The following is an 18,884-nucleotide window of genomic DNA, read 5'->3' as shown; positions in this document are numbered from 1 at the left end:
TTCGGGATAAGTCGGTTTTAGTCGGATCGATTTCGGTTTCAAGCATGATTTGGGTTGGATATGACTCGGGTCGGTCATTATTAGGATCGGGTAATCTCGGTTAACAGTTATGTGTCGGTTACAAAAATTGGTTACGGCTCGGGTTCAATTTTCCCATTTTCGATAGTCAACCGGTTCAGGTATAACTTCGGTTCGGATAATGTCGGTTCGATAAACCTAAAAAATAAACACATTTTCGGGTCGTTTTACTTTTGGTTTCGGGTCGTATCAGTTTTGAACAGCTCTAAATGTGTCCCATTTGACTTTTCAAAGTGGTCAAATGAGAGTACATGTAAAAGAAAAAAATATAGTGTTTTTAAATTTTAATAGGGGTAAAGTGGGGTTAGTAAGTGTAAAGGGGTGAAAAAATTAAATTTAGTAAGGGTAAATTGGTAAAGTGAACATACCCAAAATAGAATTGGGACATTTAAGGTGATTTGACTAAATAAGAAAATGAGACACTTAAAGTGAATAGGATGAAATATATAACATGCTTATTTAATCAGATATGAATTCGAGTTGGAATGATGAAATGGGTCGAATCAATCAATTTTAATACAAATTGGTCTATTAACCATCTCTATTAGGCTAATTTATGTATTTTTTATACTTTAGACTATTAAATGAAAGCCTATAAAATCAAGTTGATATAACATCTTTAAATTGATTAACTTGTTACAAAGTTCTGTTAGTTCCTTTCTATTTTGATTAAAGTAACTTTAAAATAGAGTTTATCAACTCACAAGTCCACCCTATCCCATAGGCTCAAAATTCCGGCAATTTAGGCTTTATTTTTTTTTTATTATTATTTTATTTTTTGTAAGATCTTTGGACCGTTTTCTTAATACAGTCAGGTTTTGGGTTATTAATGTTTTTCGTATGTCTCATATGCATATGGTTTTGAGTCGGATCGAATTAGATCACCTCTAGCTTTATATAGCATTTTGTAATTTTATCTCATCACTCGATAATTATTAAGTGGTTTGCATTAAGGATGTGATTTTGGAAAATTGAATATATACAATTTTACTCTTTTTAACACGGACGAAGCTAAATTTTTTAATTAGGGGGCCAAATTATTAATATACTAGCAAATTATTTACCATATAAAAGTTAGAGGTGACCCGAATGAACACCTCTAATTAAAACTAGTTAAGATATGAAAATTTTAAAATCATATATACTGAAATGAAAATGAATCATTGCAAACATTATACACAAATAGAGTTGAAATTTCCCAATAATTATTCTTTTAAAAAAAACTAAGAGTTTTTGACTCTAAATATTTGCCTCGTAAGTCTCCAAAAATAGAACGTTATCAAAATTAAGATAGTAAAAAATAAAAACATATTAAAAAGGATGAATATGAAAATATGAAAGATAAAGAGTAATGATATTATAATATAAATTTATTAGTCTATAAAAAAATAATAGTTTAAATTAAGATTAAGAGCCTTAATTAGATTTCAAATGTGTTACTTCAACCATTAAACTATAATAATATTTGTTATATATTTACATTCTTTAAATATATAACAAGGGGGAAAGCAAATATTACAAAGGATTGCGTTTTCAACAAGGGGGGGTCGGGCCTCCCCTAGCCCCCCATGTGGCGTCGCCTATGCTTGTCAATGTTGACAAATAAGTTGTTTCCGTGGCAGACATCACCAACAACTTCACATTGATTAAAAGTGCATATCGTTTAATAACTCATTTTACTATAATTATAATTATATTGTCAAACCAAATAACTACGTAAACCTTTGCCTCATGAATGCAAATTATAAATGAATGTGTTGCATTGTAAATTATACTATTATATAGTCATCAATAGTTATATATGCTTATGCGATTATTTGTAATTGTATCATATGAATGTAGTCGACGAAATTCAACTGAATCATCATCATAATCGGTATATCTCTTAAAAGTTATTATTAGGTTCGAGGAGAGATAGAATATTGAAAATCATACCCTTATCCCAAGTGATAAATAGGTTGCAGCCAGAAAGATTATCAGTAAGATTTGCAAATGAAAACAAAAAAGTCAGAATAGGCAATAGTGAAGACAGAATGTTTGTGCAATTTTTATAAGGATAGGTATCATGGTAATGCGCGACAAGGTAAAAAGTTTGAGGCTAAATCGTTTTTTTCCCCTAGTCATGCATATGGATAGTTGAAAGTTTGAGATTTTGCCTTATTTACTTAAAAAAAATTGCGCAGAATCTCCTTATATCACTAATCAGAGGCCATTTTGCGCAAAAACACAACTTCAAATTCTAACAACCATTATGTGGTTGTTTCATCACTTTAATGTAGGGTGGCTCCTTCTGGGCTTCAGGTTCAATTCCTTCTCCTAGAAGACGGCTGAAATACCATGATTTACCTCAACATTTGTCGTTGGGTCAAGAGGTAAGAGCCGTTAAAAACGAGGGTATCGCCTTAGCAAAGAACATTTATGCTGAAAAAGTTCCCTTCATAGCTCTCAGGCTAGGCGAACCATCACCGTTTGTCCACAGATTGACATGGAAACCTTGCAAAGTTATAATGTTAGGCAATATCCAGGATAATTGATAAGATAGACTAGCTTGTTTGTTCGGGTCTCACTGTGATCCACAAACATTATTTTGTTACATCATGTACTTTTCTTGGATACCTTTATGTCATCATGGTCCTACACTCCAGTAATCAGAACTGCCGAGTTTTAACAATAGAATCATGTCGAACACTACCCTGTCCTTGGCGTTCTAATCCCTGACACCTTAAGTTGGGAACTCATTTGTCTCAACATTTTATGAATCATATTTTTTCTATGGCGAGATCCATCTTTCGCAGAGTAATCTAGTTCACCCACACTAAAATCGGCCTTGCTGTACCCTACTTCTTTGTGCAAACCTTTTTCCTTTATGAGTCTCCTTACTCTATCGACGTCTTCCCATCTCCCTTGCGCAGCATAAATGTTCGATAACAACAAATAAGCACCAATATCTTCCGGTTCCTGCTCAATCAGCCTCTTTCCAACAAACTCCCCAAGCTCTATATTTGAATGTGTATGACAAGCTGAAAGAAGAGCTCCCCATAAAGTTGCTCCTCCCTTTAAATGTATATCTTTTGCTAGCTCGTGTGTGTCGTTAAGCAGACCGGCCCTCCCAAAGAGATCAATCATACAACCATAGTGCTCAACTTTCGGTTCAATCTTGTAAACTCTATGCATAACATCAAAATACCACCATCCCTCCAAGACCTTGCCAGAATGTGCACATGCTGCTAAAACACAAGTGAAAGTGGCATCATTAGGTATCTGCCCACTATTTTCCATCTCAAGAAATGTTTCAAGAGCTTTCTCTACAAGACCAAGAGAACCATAACCCATAATCATGGAATTCCATGACACAACACTCTTCTTAGACATACTATCAAAGACAAATTTAGCTGTATCCATATCCCCGCATTTTGCATACATTGTCAAAAGGGTTGTAGAAAGCAAAACATCAGGTTTAATCCTCTTATTACTTTCTATATAGTGATGGACCCATTTACCTCTATCTAACCTACACAAATGGCCACATGCTGTTAAAACACTTACAAGACTAGCTTCATCCGGCTGAACTTCTCTTTGTATCATACTATCAAACAAAGCTACACACTCATCATACTTCTTACAACGCACATAAAGGGCCAACATAGTATTCCAGGACACTACATTAGGGTTTGGCATTCGATTAAAACACTCGCGAGCAGCCAAGACGTCTCCTACCCTCGCACACCCATCGATCAAACAATTCCAAGAAACAACATCTCTTTCAGGCATTGAACTAAAAAACTCTATTGCTACCTCCATATTCCCAACCCCAACATAGCCAGCAAGTATGGAGTTCCAAGTGAAGTGATCTCTTTCAGGCATTTCATCGAACAACTTGCAGGCAGTATGTAACTGCCCATTCTTCACGTACCCATCAAGCATAGTATTCCAAGTTACCAAATCACACTCAGAACATTCATCAAACACCTTCTCTGCATCACCCATTCTTCCAAAAACTGAGTACATATGAATCAAAGAATTCCTAACAAACAAATCCAAACTAAACCCGGATTTCAAAACCAGTGAATGCACCTTTTCTCCATCTATAACCAATCTAAGTTCAACGCACAACTTAATTATCAAGGGAAAAGTGTAATGATTAGGGACTATAAACCCACCAATCAAATAATGATAATAAAACAAAAGTGCTTTTTTTGGGTAACCCAAATTCGAATAACTTCTAATAATGGTATTGCACATAAAAGCATCAACTTTTTCAAGCTTTTCAAAGAGCAAAACAGCATTGTTCAAATTATGAGGAAGATAAGAAAGCTTCTTTATGACACGACTAGCAGTGAGGGGGTGATGAAAGATACCTAAGATGATTAATTGAGTGTGAATTTGATAAAATTGTTTGAGATTAGAGCACGCATCTAGTTTTTTGAGAATTGGGTGGTTTAGCGTCAATGTATTTTCTGCTATTTCATTACTGCTGATATCTGAGGATCCAAATTTGAGATTAGACAAGAGTTTTGGAGGGGTTATTAAGGAAAATTTCTGGGATTTGAGGCGTTTTTGGAGAGAAAGAAAAGTGAAAGATGTTTTTGGTTTGATCAATCTTCTCACAGTGATCATTCCATCAAATATGTTGTGATAAAAGATTTTGGATCTGTTTAGAGTTAGTTTTTGGTCTGCATTTTGTTTTTCAAAAGATTTTGGAGAGAGCTATAAAGAAGTAAGGGATGTTTGCTGGGTGGGAATTTGAGATGGGAATGGAAATTAAACCAAATTCTTATACTTTGCTAATTCTTTTTATTTTATCGGCATTCTTATTTGAATGAAATGATGAAAATGCCATTGGACTTAAAATTTGTATAAAACACTTCAATTTCAATTAATAACACTTTTATCACTCTAAAAATATTTAATCATAACTTTAAAATTTGTGGAGCTAAAGCTAAGGAATTCAAAACGCAAACAATAATTCGAGGTAATTTCTAATCGAATCTCATTCCAAAATTTATAAAGGAAAAAATAAAATAAATTATACGAAGGAGGCAGTCGTGCGCGACTGGACCGTGGCCCAGTCGCGTGAAATGCGCGACTGAGCCGCGGTCCAGTCGCGCGTTTTGTGCGACTCCACCGCAGTTGAGTCGCGCGCGACTGCCTTCTTCGTATATTTTTTTAAAATTTTTTTAAATTTTTGCGTTTTATATGTTATTAATTTATATTTATGTTAATAAATTATATTTTTAATAATAATTAATTTATTATTATTATTATTATTATTATTATTATTATTATTATTATTATTATTATTATTATTTTGAAAATTAATAATAATAATAATAATATTAAATTAATAATTATAAAATAATATAATATATTAATTAAAAGTTTAGTAATTTAACTTATTAATTTAATAATTATTATTTTTAAATGTTTATTAATTTATATGTATGAATTATATTATTTGTTAATAATCTATATTACTAAATGTTAATTAAATTAATATTATTAATGTAATTAAAGTTAATTTAATATTCTTTTTAGTGCGGTAATTTATTAATGTTAATTAAGTAATTGTTTCCAAACATGAATTAATATGTTAATTAATTATTATTTTTTATTCATGTAATTAACTTAACGTAATATTTTATTATTTTAATTTTATTATTAATAGTTAATCAAAAATGATCAAAATTGTAGTAAATGGATGGTAACCAAGAAAGAGGAAAGAGTTTTTTTGAAGCTTGTTGAGCAGAAATAGTTCTAGGCTGACCTTACTGAGAGGGGGGTTACCCAACTACGGGGGGCACCACTAACTCCTCCTTGATACCCAGCTACGGGGGGCACATAGCTAAGGTTATTTTTGAGGGCTCTGAGCGTACGCCTCCGATTTTGGAGTGTCGTACTAGGAAGAAGTCATTGGAGGCGATCATCAGACTGCAAGATATGTCTGATGAACTGTACGGAGTTTTACCTGCCATTCCCCTTGGTCGTCTGCCATACATTATGCACTAGCACATTGATAGTGATTTAATTACGGCCTTTGTGGAGAGGTGGTAGCCGGATACCAACACCTTTCACATGCCCTGGGGAGAGATGATCATTATCTTGCACGACGTGCAACGTATTTTAGGTATTGGTATTGAAGGTTCACTCCCAGCTGAACCTGCTGATGGTGAGTGGAAGCTCGCGCTGGCCAGTCTATTTGGAGAACCCACCATGTCTGAGCTGCGAAGGAAAGGGTACTTCACTAGCGGAAACATCAACGTTGGTGAAATTATGCACATGTGCCACCGGTCTTAGTCTTTAGAGACACATTCTACAGCCTATTATATGGCTATTGTGGGTTCAACACTGTTGATGGATAAAACTAGAGTTGGAATGCGACCTCACCCTATACTTACTGTGAATGTCAATCAGGATAAGATTGCTTGGGGTGCAGTGACACTGACGTATTTGTATCGGCAACTGGGTATGGCGTCTAGGGTTGGATGAAAGACTATTGTTGGTTGTCTTACATTGTTACAAACACGGATCTACGAGTACTTGTCGGCCCGCTGCCATCCTCGTCATGCTGATGTGCCTAACAAGCGAGGGCGGAGATGTGGTCCACACAGAAGCCTGTTCTTGAGCTCAGCAGGCTGAGAGACTGTAGGAGTATATTGGGCTCTATGACAGAGACTCAGGTTTTATACATCACATCACACATTGTTATACTTTTTATTTTTAATTTTAGATTATTTTTTTTATGTTAATTTCGCTTGTAAGCAGGTGGAATAGACTCCATACATTCCTTCTCCTAGGGCATTATTAAATGAGCATGCATGCACCGCCTTTATCGGGGTATCACCTGTTTTGATATCGTCGAATTGTATTTGCCTGTCTGAGAGGACAGTCAGACACCTGGGTTTTGTACAGGCTATTCCCATGTGTTGTATTTCTAAACTACTCGAATTGTTTCTATTAATTTACATCAATGCTTTTTACATTTTTTATTAACATATTTATTTATACATATTGAATGTTATCTAGATACAAAGGTAACATAAATAATTATACAATAAATACAATTCTTAAATCAATATATAGTATTGTACTATGGACTATCTAAATTGAGTGCATCTTCAGTGGTGTTATTACCTTGTGGTGGTTATACTCCATATAGTCTATTCCAAAGAGAAATCATGCTGCGAAAATGTGTTTCTAAATGTCTATATGAATTGTCAGCTGCTTCTTGGATTCCTGTAGCGCTTGTCGGATCCTCGATTGCTGATTTGTTATTTGTGCGTGTGCCCTTTTAAACAGGGTATCAAATGAGCTATTACCGCTACCAAGATAGTACTTGAAAGACGAGTGCTGGCTTTCAACTCTGCTGGTAGTCTAGTTACCCATGTGTAAACAGTCATTCGTCCTTGCACACACAAATTTCTCTTTGTGTGGAATCCATGTTCCAACCAAATATCGAACGACCTTTCTATTCCTAGTCGACCAAGTAGCCACAATCGATTCCCATCTGTTTTCAAATTCAGCGAGCGTAGAACTGTTAACCAAGGGGTTCCATTTAGTTTGCCTGAATATTTGATCTTTTGCTTGGACTTGAAATGGCGGAAAGTCGGATTATGAGATCTTTTTATAATTTTTTTTAAACCGTACGTAGATTCATAACAACTTTCAAATAAGTAGCTATTTGTTAATTTAGTCAAAATAAAAATATTTATTGTGCTTGTGTAAGTGATTATAAATAACTATACATTGATTTGTGCATTTACGATTTCAGATGTATGTTCGAACTGGTTTTGAGTACAAAATATTGGATTTGTTAATTAAGAGTCTTCTGTGTACTTATTACTTAAATGTCTTGTCAATCTAATTGAACATTAAATAATACTCCTATTTGAATAGTCATCGATCAAAATTATAGTTATGATCTAGATAGATTTAACTTACGTGCTATTGGACGGTCAATCCTTTTAACCATTAATTAAATTTGTGTTATTTGATTAATCTATCTTTGTTTTCTGATTAATTTTTGTAATAATTGATGGATCAAACTTGATCAACTATAAGCTATGTACTCTCTAATTAATTGGTGAGATTTTGTAAAATCTTATGATAGAAAATTCGCATAACATGCACATTAATATATAGGGAGTTTGATAGTTCGATTATTTGCACTTATTTATATCATTTTATACTCCTTAATGATGGTTGTCGTTAGTAATTTCGTGCTTATTTTGAAGAATTATGCTACTTTACCCATTTTGGTTATTCATGTTGATTTTGAGCGGTTTTGATCATTTTTAAGCATAATTCTTATGGTTTAATGATGGCGGAGTTTACTAAGGAGATTATTTCTCGTTTGAAGATGGGCAAAAGAGTTGAAAGGTGTTTAAAATGCAAAAGTTTTAAAGTGAAATTTGATATATGCTCACTCTTTTGGTCATAACTTTTGACAGAAAGATTAAATTAATGCAAGGTTTGTGGCATTGGAAACTAGACTTCAAGAGCTTTCCAACAGTATATTATATGTCCAATTCTGACAATTGAGCAAGAAATGGTGACCATTTGAATTCGCTGCAATTTTTCAGCACAAAACGCTGACTCGGCTTTTGTGGGAAAAAAGCTGCCGCCGAGTCAGCTATAGGTTCGGAAAAATATGTCTGTGTTTTCATCAAAAGCCGACTCGGGTTTCCTATTGAGGTCCTCCACCGCCGACTCGGCTTTTTCCCCTGACGTGCAGTGGTTACATTTTTTTTAGCAGTTTTTATAAATTGAGTTAGTTTCTTTTTTGTAAGTGGAAGTTTTTGCCCTTAGTTTTTCAAAGTTTTCATTATTGTTCCTTTGTTATTCCATCATCTTTTATTGAGTAAAAACTCCATTGTTACATTTAATTTCTTGCCATTTCCATTTATGTTATTTTCATTAGTAAGTTTTCTTTATTTACAGCTTTAGCATTTACTTTTATGTAATGAGTCTATCTATTATCTTCATGTTTAGTATTTTGTTTGAGAGTTTATTTATTGTTTATTACATGTTCTTTATTGTAATGTCTAGAGAGTAATTTTCCTCTCTAGGGTTAGGGCATAAATCCTAATTTGAAGCATGAGATGACGTTTTATTGATTCATTGTGTGAATTTGAGTCTATAATTAAATTTATGCTTAATAAATATCAGTTTATATATCTTTATTAACCTTTTCAAAAAAACGGAAGTTTGAGATTAGGATTAGTTTAGGATTGAGATATATTTAAGTTAAATTCCTACTAGTTTAGCCAATAAAACAGAAGTTTGAGGATTAACACTAGTTTGGTCTTAAACCGAATTAATCAATAGAGCGAAAGCTTGAGATTAATTAAATCACATTTAATTATGTTAATGACTCAGTTTCATACAATCATGAGAGTGATCTACTCTCATGTTAGAATTTGGTGATACCCCACTCTCTAGAATTTGTTATATCACTCTTATCTTCTTATTAATTGTTGTTTTAGCTTTAGTTCTTGTATCTTAGTATTAGTTTCCCCATCATATCAATTTCTTAATCCGTGTCTTGTAATCATAAAACAAACAAATTGATTAACTCGCCTCCTTGTGTTCGATCCGCGACTACACGTCAACCGTGCGCTTGCCGTTATTAAAATTTGCACTATCATCTTTTAATATTGAAATTTAACAATTTGCATAAAATATCTGTTAGGAAAAATTGTCCTCAATAATCCAAACTATTGCCCCTTTTTTTGCTAATAATCCCACTTTTTAAAAAATTTTAAATAATCTAATTTTTGCATAGCTTTTTTAGTGAATGAACCTTTGTTTCAAAGAACCGGTTACAACAGGTAAATCCCTTTTTCTTTTAATTTATTCAAACACCTTTTATTTTTCTAATTAAAAAATTTTATTAACTTTCATTAAAGTCTTCATCTATCTCCTCTTCATTTTGGACACGAATAAAAGTTCTCACCAGTCCGAGAACCTTTTTTCGCACTTTGCAACTTTACTTCAAAACCATGCTCACATTATTTCACATAATTTCTAGAAATGTATCCAGCATTTCGAGAAAACGAGGAATTAGAGTTTATACCTGTTAAAATTATTAAGATTTTCACTAAATTAAAGATATTGTGAAAGTTTTTTTATTCTCTCTCCAAAATTTTGGGGTTGAATATGGTGTTACTTCGTGAAGGCAAGCTTATAAAGAAGGAGCATGATGACCAATTGAATGTAACGACTAATAGTAACATGAAATGGCTGATTTTGGACCAAGCCAGAGCTAGAGTGGGAGTCAGATGTCGGGTCAAATCGAAGTCGGAGTAGGGTTAGAGTCGTATTCTAGTCCGATTATCAGATTTTTCCTGAGAACCACATCCGATTTGAATTCAAATCATATTATAGAACTCATTGTCAGAGTTTTCTTCTTCAGATTCAAATTGGATTTTCCCTTGGATCGAGTCAGATCACAATTGAATTCAATTCTAACCGACATCTGCACTTAACCGCTTTTAAATATAGCTTTAACCTCTTGAAACCAATAAAATCTAGGTGTTGGGCAATGTCCCGGCCAAGTGAGTGGTAAGCCAACACCCAATCAAAAAAAAAAGTAGTAAGCCAACAGTTGGTTAAACTGATTCCCTACATCTGCGACTGCTAAATTGTCATGCACTTTGGCCCTTTGCTTTCCTTCTTTTTACCCTCACTTGCATATCTGATTCTTCTTTCTCTCTTTCAACAAATTCCGCAACTGAAAAAGAGGTTCTTCCTTAGTAATACCCACAGAATGCCTTAACCTTAGACCAATTCTTTCCGCTCAATTGTGGAAGTATCTCACAACTCTGACTTTGATCAAATTATGCTTCTGGGGTTTTGGGTAATTCTTCAAAGGTAAAAAGAATATGACTTTTTATACATGCAATAATGCTTTACTAGCAATTTCTATGCTTTTCCTATCTGGGTTTCATGTTTATGATGCTAAGGAATGTACAAATAGTCTTAATTATAATCAACTCTCATCAAAAACCTTGAGATATGAACTTTTGACATCAAGAAATGAAACATGGAAACTAGATATGATGAATAAGATGTCTAATGATCATTTTCATTTGACTCCAACTGAGGAATCTTCTTGGTCTAGTTTATTTCCTAGAAGAATTTTAAGGGAAGAAGATGAATCAAGATGGAATATATTGTATCAGAAAATCAAGTATTCTGATAAAAAAAACAAGAATTTTCTTAAGGAAATTTCAATGCATAATGTGAGATTAAACCCTGATTCATTACATGGGAAAGCTCAACAAACAAATTTAGAGTATTTGCTAATGTTGGATGTTGATAGTTTGGTTTGGAGCTTCAGAAAAACTGCTGGTTTATCCACTTTAGGAACTCCATATGGCGGATGGGAAGCGCCCACTATTGAGCTTCGTGGACATTTTGTGGGTTAGGACTTTTAATTTGGAATCTTATTTATGATTTGAATTTTTGATTATCATGTCATGATATTGATTTACTTGTATATTTGTTTGTTCTTATTTTGCTCTTTGATTACAAGTATTAGTAGAAAGAGTGTTACCTAGTTCATCAATCCATCTACCAATTGCGAATCGAAACGAGTGAGCTTTAATCTATTTGGCTAATTTTGGGTGATTAGGATATTATTATCTTGTGAATGGGTAACATTTAATAGAATATGGAACATGATTATGGTGTTTCTATTAAAAGATTTTTGATAAATTCACTAAATAAATATAAGTTGTAAGGAAAGTAAGTCCATATGTGAAAAGAACATTTCCAAGATTTGGACTTCTTTCTAGAAAAAATAAAAACTTCAGGTAGGGTCGACTACAGGCATGCCTCTTGGTTCTTTGGAGACTTAGGTACTTATGGACACTACCCTCACATCGATAGTGGTGCAAAATGTGACTTTTTGAAGGGAATTGGCTCGCTCTTATCAACTGAGCCAAATAGCATTGGTGAATTTAGATTTTGTGGGGGATAATTGTGGGGTACTTATGTTATAGGAGTATATTTTGTGGTATGAATTAGGTTATATGAAATCTTGTTCATGATTTAACAAAATCATGTTATTTTTTGTTAACAAAATTCGAGTTGGGGGCTCTCTTCGATCGCGAGTCATGCACTCATTGGGATGATCATGATGATGATGACGATGATTGAGGGGGATAATTGTGGGCAACTTATGTTAGGGTATTGGTCTGACTTCTTTCCACTTTCCCCGGAACCTGCCTCTAGATGGACTCATTGGGATGATGATGATGTTATTTTATGTTGTCATTGTGAATTGTAAAGTGAGGGCTCTAATTCTGTAATGCATGATGAAGGTCATTATTTGAGCGCAACGGCACAGATGTGGGCAAGCACTCACAATAATACCCTTAGAAACAAAATGAAATCACTTGTAACTGTTCTGAAGGAGTGTCAGGATCAAATGGGAACAGGATATCTTTCAGCATTTCCTTCTGAGTTCTTTGACAGATTTGAAGCCTTAAAGCCTGTGTGGGCACCTTATTATACTATTCACAAGGTACTCATCACTGTTAATTAAACCTCATAATACAATCATGTTACCATTTCGTTTGCTAAGCCTTCTCAGCTATTCTGTATATTATAGTTATTCTATGGCAGATTATGGCAGGTCTCTTGGAACAGTATAAACTTGCCGACAGTTCTCAAGCTCTTAAGATGGTGACTTGGATGGCTGATTATTTCTACAAGCGTGTGCAGGATGTGATAAGGAACTACAGCATTGAACGACATTGGGTTTCATTAAATGAAGAAACTGGTGGCATGAATGATGTCCTATATCAGTTATTCAGTTTTACGGTTTGTTAATACCATTCTTTCTTTCAGTTGTACATTGTGTCGTTGCTGTTTACTTGTATATCAAGGATTTATTGAAAGTTGCATGTTAGATTCGTTTGAAGAACTTGGCTTATGTCATGCAGGCTTGTGTATAATTAAGAAGAAATCGGTTTATTATGCTTATTAGCAGTCATGACCAGTTTAAGTACATCAGGTTTGTGTAGTCATTATACTGTTATTTTTGCATCTATGTAACTCGAACTCTTCATTTTGCTTCACGTACCAGTGTCCGATCCTTGATGCTTGGACATTGGTACGGCACTTATACTCTTCATTTTAGGCGTAAAATTGAAAATTTAGACGTACCCGACACTTGGACACATACCAATATCCAACATCAGTACCCGAGTCCAAGTAACAAAGTTTTGCATTATACAAGCCCGAGTCACTTATTACCTAAAGCATGCCAATGATTAACTTCTCACGTCCAAACCATATTAAGTAACAGAAATACACAGATATTCCTGTCATTGACTCACTAGGGATTAGGGAGATATATAACATTGCCGTGTTGTAGCGACTTCAAATCGTGGGAGCAGGAAGTAGATTGGGTCCGGACTCCGGTGCTACAGATGTTTGATGTTACTATTATTAATACAGTGCTAGCCCCCGAGGTGCTGCCGTCCAGGCGTGCAGCTCTGCAGGATGGAAGAATTTTAACATTATGCCAGAACAATTGACTCTTACTCCTTTTTCAATTAATAAACCGATTGACTAGCTTTTATATTGACTGGTTTTTAATAATTGCATGCAGGGTGATCAGAAGCACTTATTGTTAGCTCATCTTTTCGACAAACCGTGCTTTTTAGGAATTCTTGCAATGCAGGTATTCAATGTGTATTAAATTTTGGTTGGCCTTTCCAACGATAATGAATATTTTGTGTAATCTACCTCTTATGTGTTTAAATCATTTGGAAAATACTTATATGACTATCTTTTCTTGTTGAAGGCTGATGATATATCAGGTTTTCACGCAAACACTCACATTCCAATTGTCATTGGTGCTCAAATGCGGTATGAATTAACCGGGGATGAACTATACAAGGTTAGAGGATGTATGATTCTGGTCAAAAAGATCAATATCAAATTAAATATTAAAAGGTGTGATTCCAATTTAGTGAAGCTAACCAAAAAAAGATTGAGCAGGGAATGAGTGCATTTTTCATGGATGTTGTAAACTCGACCCATAGTTTTGCAACAGGAGGAACTTCAGTGTCTGAGTTCTGGTAATGTAACGTTCTTTTAGCTTGTATTTATCCTTTGTTCGATGTTATAATAATTTATCCACTATTACTCAAGAAGAGAAATATGATTCCCTCAGGCAAGACCCAAAGAGGTTAGGTGATAAGCTACACACCGAAACCGAAGAATCTTGTACGACCTACAATATGTTAAAGGTATTTTTGAATGCTTCTTCCTAGACTGTTTATGAAACCCGAAATTCTTGAAAGAAAATGTATATTTATATTTTGATTTATTGAGCAATTTGATACTAGAATTATAATCTAATGATATGGGTATTCGATCCCTTCATATGATGTCCATAGGTTTCCCGCAACCTGTTTAGAGGGACAAAGGAAGTGACTTATGCAGATTCATATGAGCGAGCACTTACAAATGGCATCATAAGTATACAAAAAGGAAACATACCTGGAGTAATGATATATATGCTTCCTCTAGGTCATGGAGTCTCCAAAGGAAGAAGTTATCACGGTTGGGGAACTCCGGAGAATTCCTTCTGGTGCTGTTATGGAACAGGTTTAGACTCGTACTTTCGACCGAAATGTTTTGGTTTCACCGCTGAGGTGTTCTCAGTTTCCTTCTTTGCCTTTGTTAATTTTGTGAAGGGATCGAGTCATTTTCAAAGTTAGGAGATTCCATTTACTTTGAAGAGGATGGAAAAGTACCTCAGCTTTATGTAATTCAGTATATATCTACCTCACTTGATTGGGCATCTAGATGGATTTCACTAATCCAGGTTGTAGATAATGTTTTTTCAGGCGATCAAAGCCTCAATGTGAAAATCAAAGTTTCAGCCAAGAAGGTAAAACTACATGCTATTGCTAGCCATTTTTCTTAGATTTAGTGGCCTTTTTAGCTGGATAAGATTACATTTTTAGTTCCTGTTCTCTAGGACAATTAAAGGCTGAAGTGAACTGAATCTATTAGTAGTTGGGGAGTGTTAGGCCGTGACAATTCGTCACGTAATCATCGTACGAGCTCGGGCCCACAAACCCACAGGTAATGACCATTGACTTGTATACACACTTGATGAGGTTCAATCTTTCCCAAAACCGTATGGTTATAGGAGGATTATCCACCAAACATTATATGCAAGTCCACAACCCACTAATTTAGTGATCTGAGATCTTCCTTACATGTGAAGTATTTCCAACAAGGAGAACAAGCACTAACAATATATATTTCCTTGATTCAGGGCTCAGGGGTGTCTATTTTAAATTTGCGGATTCCTTCTTGGACATCTTCGACTGGTTTAAAAGCCACTCTAAATCAAGATCCTCTACTTGTTGCAAACCCAGGTTAGTATTTACGTGCATCAGAAAGTCCCAATAAGTAAAGGCTTTAAGTCAAAACTTTGTTCAAATTTACAGATATATACTTGATTTGGGCAGGTAGTTTTCTGTCACTATCTAGAACCTGGGGGACCGCAAACGAAATTGCACTACAGTTTCCTCTAATACTCAAAACAGAATTTGTACAAGGTACTGTTCTATGATATCAAACCACTGACAAATCGGTCAGTACACGAGAATGGTTCAACTTAATCAGGCTTATTTACGTTTACAGATGATCGACCAATTTATTCTTCCCTTCAAGCAATCTTGTACGGACCGTTCTTGCTTGCGGGTTTATCTGATGGTGAGTATGACATTCAAACTGGGCCAGTAAATGCTCCTTCAGATTGGATATCCGCAATTCCAGCTAGCTACAACTCGCAACTGATTTCTCTTGTACAAGCGAATGGAGATTTCAAATTCTTCCTGTCCAACCAGAACCAAGTGCTCAAAATGCAAGAATCTCCTCAAGCGGAAAATGATTCGTATGTGCATGCTACATTTAGGCTCATTTCGAAGATGGGTATTGTTGGGAAAGAAGGTTTTATTGGTAAATCGGCCATGTTAGAACCTTTTGATCGTCCTGGAATGGTTGTGTCTTACCATTGTCAAGAAGCACATAAAGAGCTCACTATCGAGGATCAACGCTCTATTGATCATACAAGATCGGCTTATTTTCTCATTGTTGAGGGATTGAATGGAGATAATAGAACCATTTCCTTGCAAGCTAATCACGGTTGTTTTGTATATACTGCCATTAAGTACTCGAAATCTGATGTAAATGTGAAGTTAAGCTGCACAAATGGATCATCGTTGGATTCTACGTTTAAGGAGACAACGAGCTTCGTATGGAACGAGGGCTTTAAGAGGTATCATCCTATGACTTTCTTGGCAAAAGGGTTGAGAAGGAGCTATATTCTTGAACCTTTATTCGCACTGAAAGATGAAACTTATAACGTTTACTTCAACATTACCAAGTACTAGAAATCAGTTGCTTTTACGTCCTGTTTGTAGATAATAAGTTTTCTTTACTGGATTTGAGTATACGTATTTAGAAAAGAAACAAATTAGAGTTTGCTAGAAATCGGTTGCTTTTACGTCCTGTTTGTAGACAATAAGATTTCGGTTTTCGACCAGAGGTTTTTGTAAATATGTACTGTAAGAACATCTGTGTTCATATTTTAGTTCCGGCAGTGATATAGTAAAAGGATTTAACGAGGCTACTCGAAAAGCTATCGCCAAAGGTGTCTTCGTTGTGGTTTGCAGCTCACCGCTAAAAAGATGTTTCACATTTCCTTTGTTCCATTGAGTTTGCTGCATCTTATTTCTATGTGTAAGATCTTTTAGAAGAAATTTTGCCAACTCATGAGACGAAGGAGTGTGTATGAACGAAGAATAAAACTCCATTCAAGGAATTGCTTACTTTTTGTGTATGACTGCATAATCGAAGATGCGGAGCTGGTTTGTGTGCTACTGGTTAGCTCCATCAGTTCAGATTCCTGGATACTGTCAATTTGCTTCCAATTATAGATTGCTCATGTCAGTTTTTCTAAGACCTCTTTAAGAAGTGAAAATTTATATTGCCTAATTTCCTTTCGATCGCAGTTTTACATGGACATTAGTGGGCCTAAAGCTCGAAAGCAAGTAAAGAAAAAGCTTAGGCTTATGAATAGTGTGTGTTGATTTGTGAGTAGGAATACACCCCTAATATATACAAGAATAATGATAACTTTAGAAGTCATAGAATTTATGTTATTTCTTTAGCAACCGCTTGAAACTCTGCCTTTTCATGTCACTAAGTTTTTAACAATGAGAGTAAAGTATCTAAATGCTAATTTTCTCCCATGTCGATGTCCATCCCAGTCTGCATATGTGTAGGCCATTCTTTCTAAATACGATATCTCTTCCACTATTTCCTTTTAGATACCTTAAGACAAGATTCTAATTATAACCGCCATATGATGAACTTGAGGTTGGTGCATAAATCAAGTCATTACTCCAACAACATATACTATATCAGGATGAATAGGGGAAAACTAGATTAATTTTCCTAACATCTCGTGATATTGTCCTTTATTAGCTAATCGTGTTCTTCTTGCATATTAAGCCCATGATTTTAAATGATTGGTGTTTGTGCAAGTCTACAATCTACTAAACCAGTGTCAGCTAATAAATAAAGAATGTAATTACTCTAGGAGATGAAGATTGTTTGGTTTGATATTAGGACATTAATCCCAACGATGTATTTAGATCTTCCAAGATTATCTTTTATCTTTAATTCATGGAATAACTTCTCTTAGGGAGTTTTGATCTTTTCCTTATCATCTCTTATTATAATCATCTAATCTACATAGATTATCAAACATGTGACCAAGTTTGCCTTTTTCTTTAGGAACAATGTATGAACAAAATTACTTTGATGATACCGAAAAATTTCTTCATTGTCACTGTAAATTTTTCAAATCAGGCCCTTAGAGATTGTTTTATGTCATATCATCGCTTTGAACCCTTGACATTTCCAGAAATTCTGAGAGAAACCTGGAGGAGCCTCCATGCAAACTTCTTCATTTTTTCCATGTAGATTTGCATTCTTAACGTCAAATTGGTGCAAAGACAAGTCTTTATTAAAAACTAGAGAGTCTAGGACCTTAATAATATCAATTTTCACCGCACGTGAAAAATATTTTTGAGTAATGAACTCCATAGGTAATCAGGTATGATACCTTGAATTGAGCTTTAAAAGGATTGATAGACTAAATAAATCAACAAGGTATATATTCTTTTCATTGGAGCTAATTTAATAAGAACTTCAAAGTTATGCGTGCTTCGGGGGGGGGGGGGGGGCTGCGCAATCTTAAGATGCATGACCTCTTGAGAACTTTTCGGGTGCACACGATTGATGTAAAGTGCGTTGAAAAGACTTATGTTAGTTTGTGAAGCCAATCTATATCAATGGCGGTCTGATGGGGTTGGGGTGTTACATTAGGTAGGGGTGAGCATAATCTGATATCCAAAATTCGAAAACTAGCTAAGATATGTGATATCCAACCCGACTCGGATATTCAAAACTGATATCCGCCAATATTCGAATAGGATATCCGAGATATCCAATATCCGATGCCAAGGAGGATGAGTTGAAAATTCTCGTTGGATATCCGAAATATTCGATATCTGATATTCGAATTTAGTCAAAATGATTGGTTCATAAAAAATAATTTTATTCTTATGAATATTGTATATCCAAATTTTTACTTATAATATGCGGATATCCGATATCCGAATATCCAAAAAAAGTCGGATATATGATATCCAACTATTTAAAATTATGTCGGATATTCAGATATTGGAATCTACAAAAATTGATAT

The 18,884-nt window shown here is 34.7% G+C and overlaps 2 protein-coding genes across 2 annotated transcripts; one reads left to right on the top strand and one right to left on the bottom strand.

The window, feature by feature from the left end:
- Positions 1 to 2,101: 2,101 nt before the first annotated feature.
- Positions 2,102 to 4,821, bottom strand: LOC130800057 (pentatricopeptide repeat-containing protein At3g29230-like). The gene has a single exon (XM_057663402.1). It carries the CDS (start codon positions 4,693 to 4,695, stop codon positions 2,767 to 2,769), a length of 1,929 nt encoding a protein of 642 aa, XP_057519385.1. The 5' UTR covers positions 4,696 to 4,821; the 3' UTR covers positions 2,102 to 2,766.
- Positions 4,822 to 10,618: 5,797 nt separating this feature from the next.
- Positions 10,619 to 16,668, top strand: LOC130799670 (uncharacterized). The gene is made up of 12 exons (XM_057662845.1): positions 10,619 to 11,499; positions 12,402 to 12,604; positions 12,706 to 12,903; positions 13,697 to 13,768; positions 13,892 to 13,987; positions 14,089 to 14,168; positions 14,264 to 14,339; positions 14,490 to 14,700; positions 14,790 to 14,986; positions 15,380 to 15,482; positions 15,576 to 15,665; positions 15,751 to 16,668. The coding sequence occupies exons 1-12, from the start codon at positions 10,959 to 10,961 to the stop codon at positions 16,500 to 16,502; spliced, it is 2,619 nt and encodes an 872-aa protein (XP_057518828.1). The 5' UTR covers positions 10,619 to 10,958; the 3' UTR covers positions 16,503 to 16,668.
- Positions 16,669 to 18,884: the final 2,216 nt, after the last annotated feature.

The sequence above is a fragment of the Amaranthus tricolor genome, chromosome 14, assembly GCF_026212465.1.
Source record: "Amaranthus tricolor cultivar Red isolate AtriRed21 chromosome 14, ASM2621246v1, whole genome shotgun sequence".
Lineage (NCBI taxonomy): Eukaryota > Viridiplantae > Streptophyta > Magnoliopsida > Caryophyllales > Amaranthaceae > Amaranthus > Amaranthus tricolor.
Note: the sequence above shows the minus strand (reverse complement) of the source record. Positions and strands in the feature narration are given on the sequence as shown.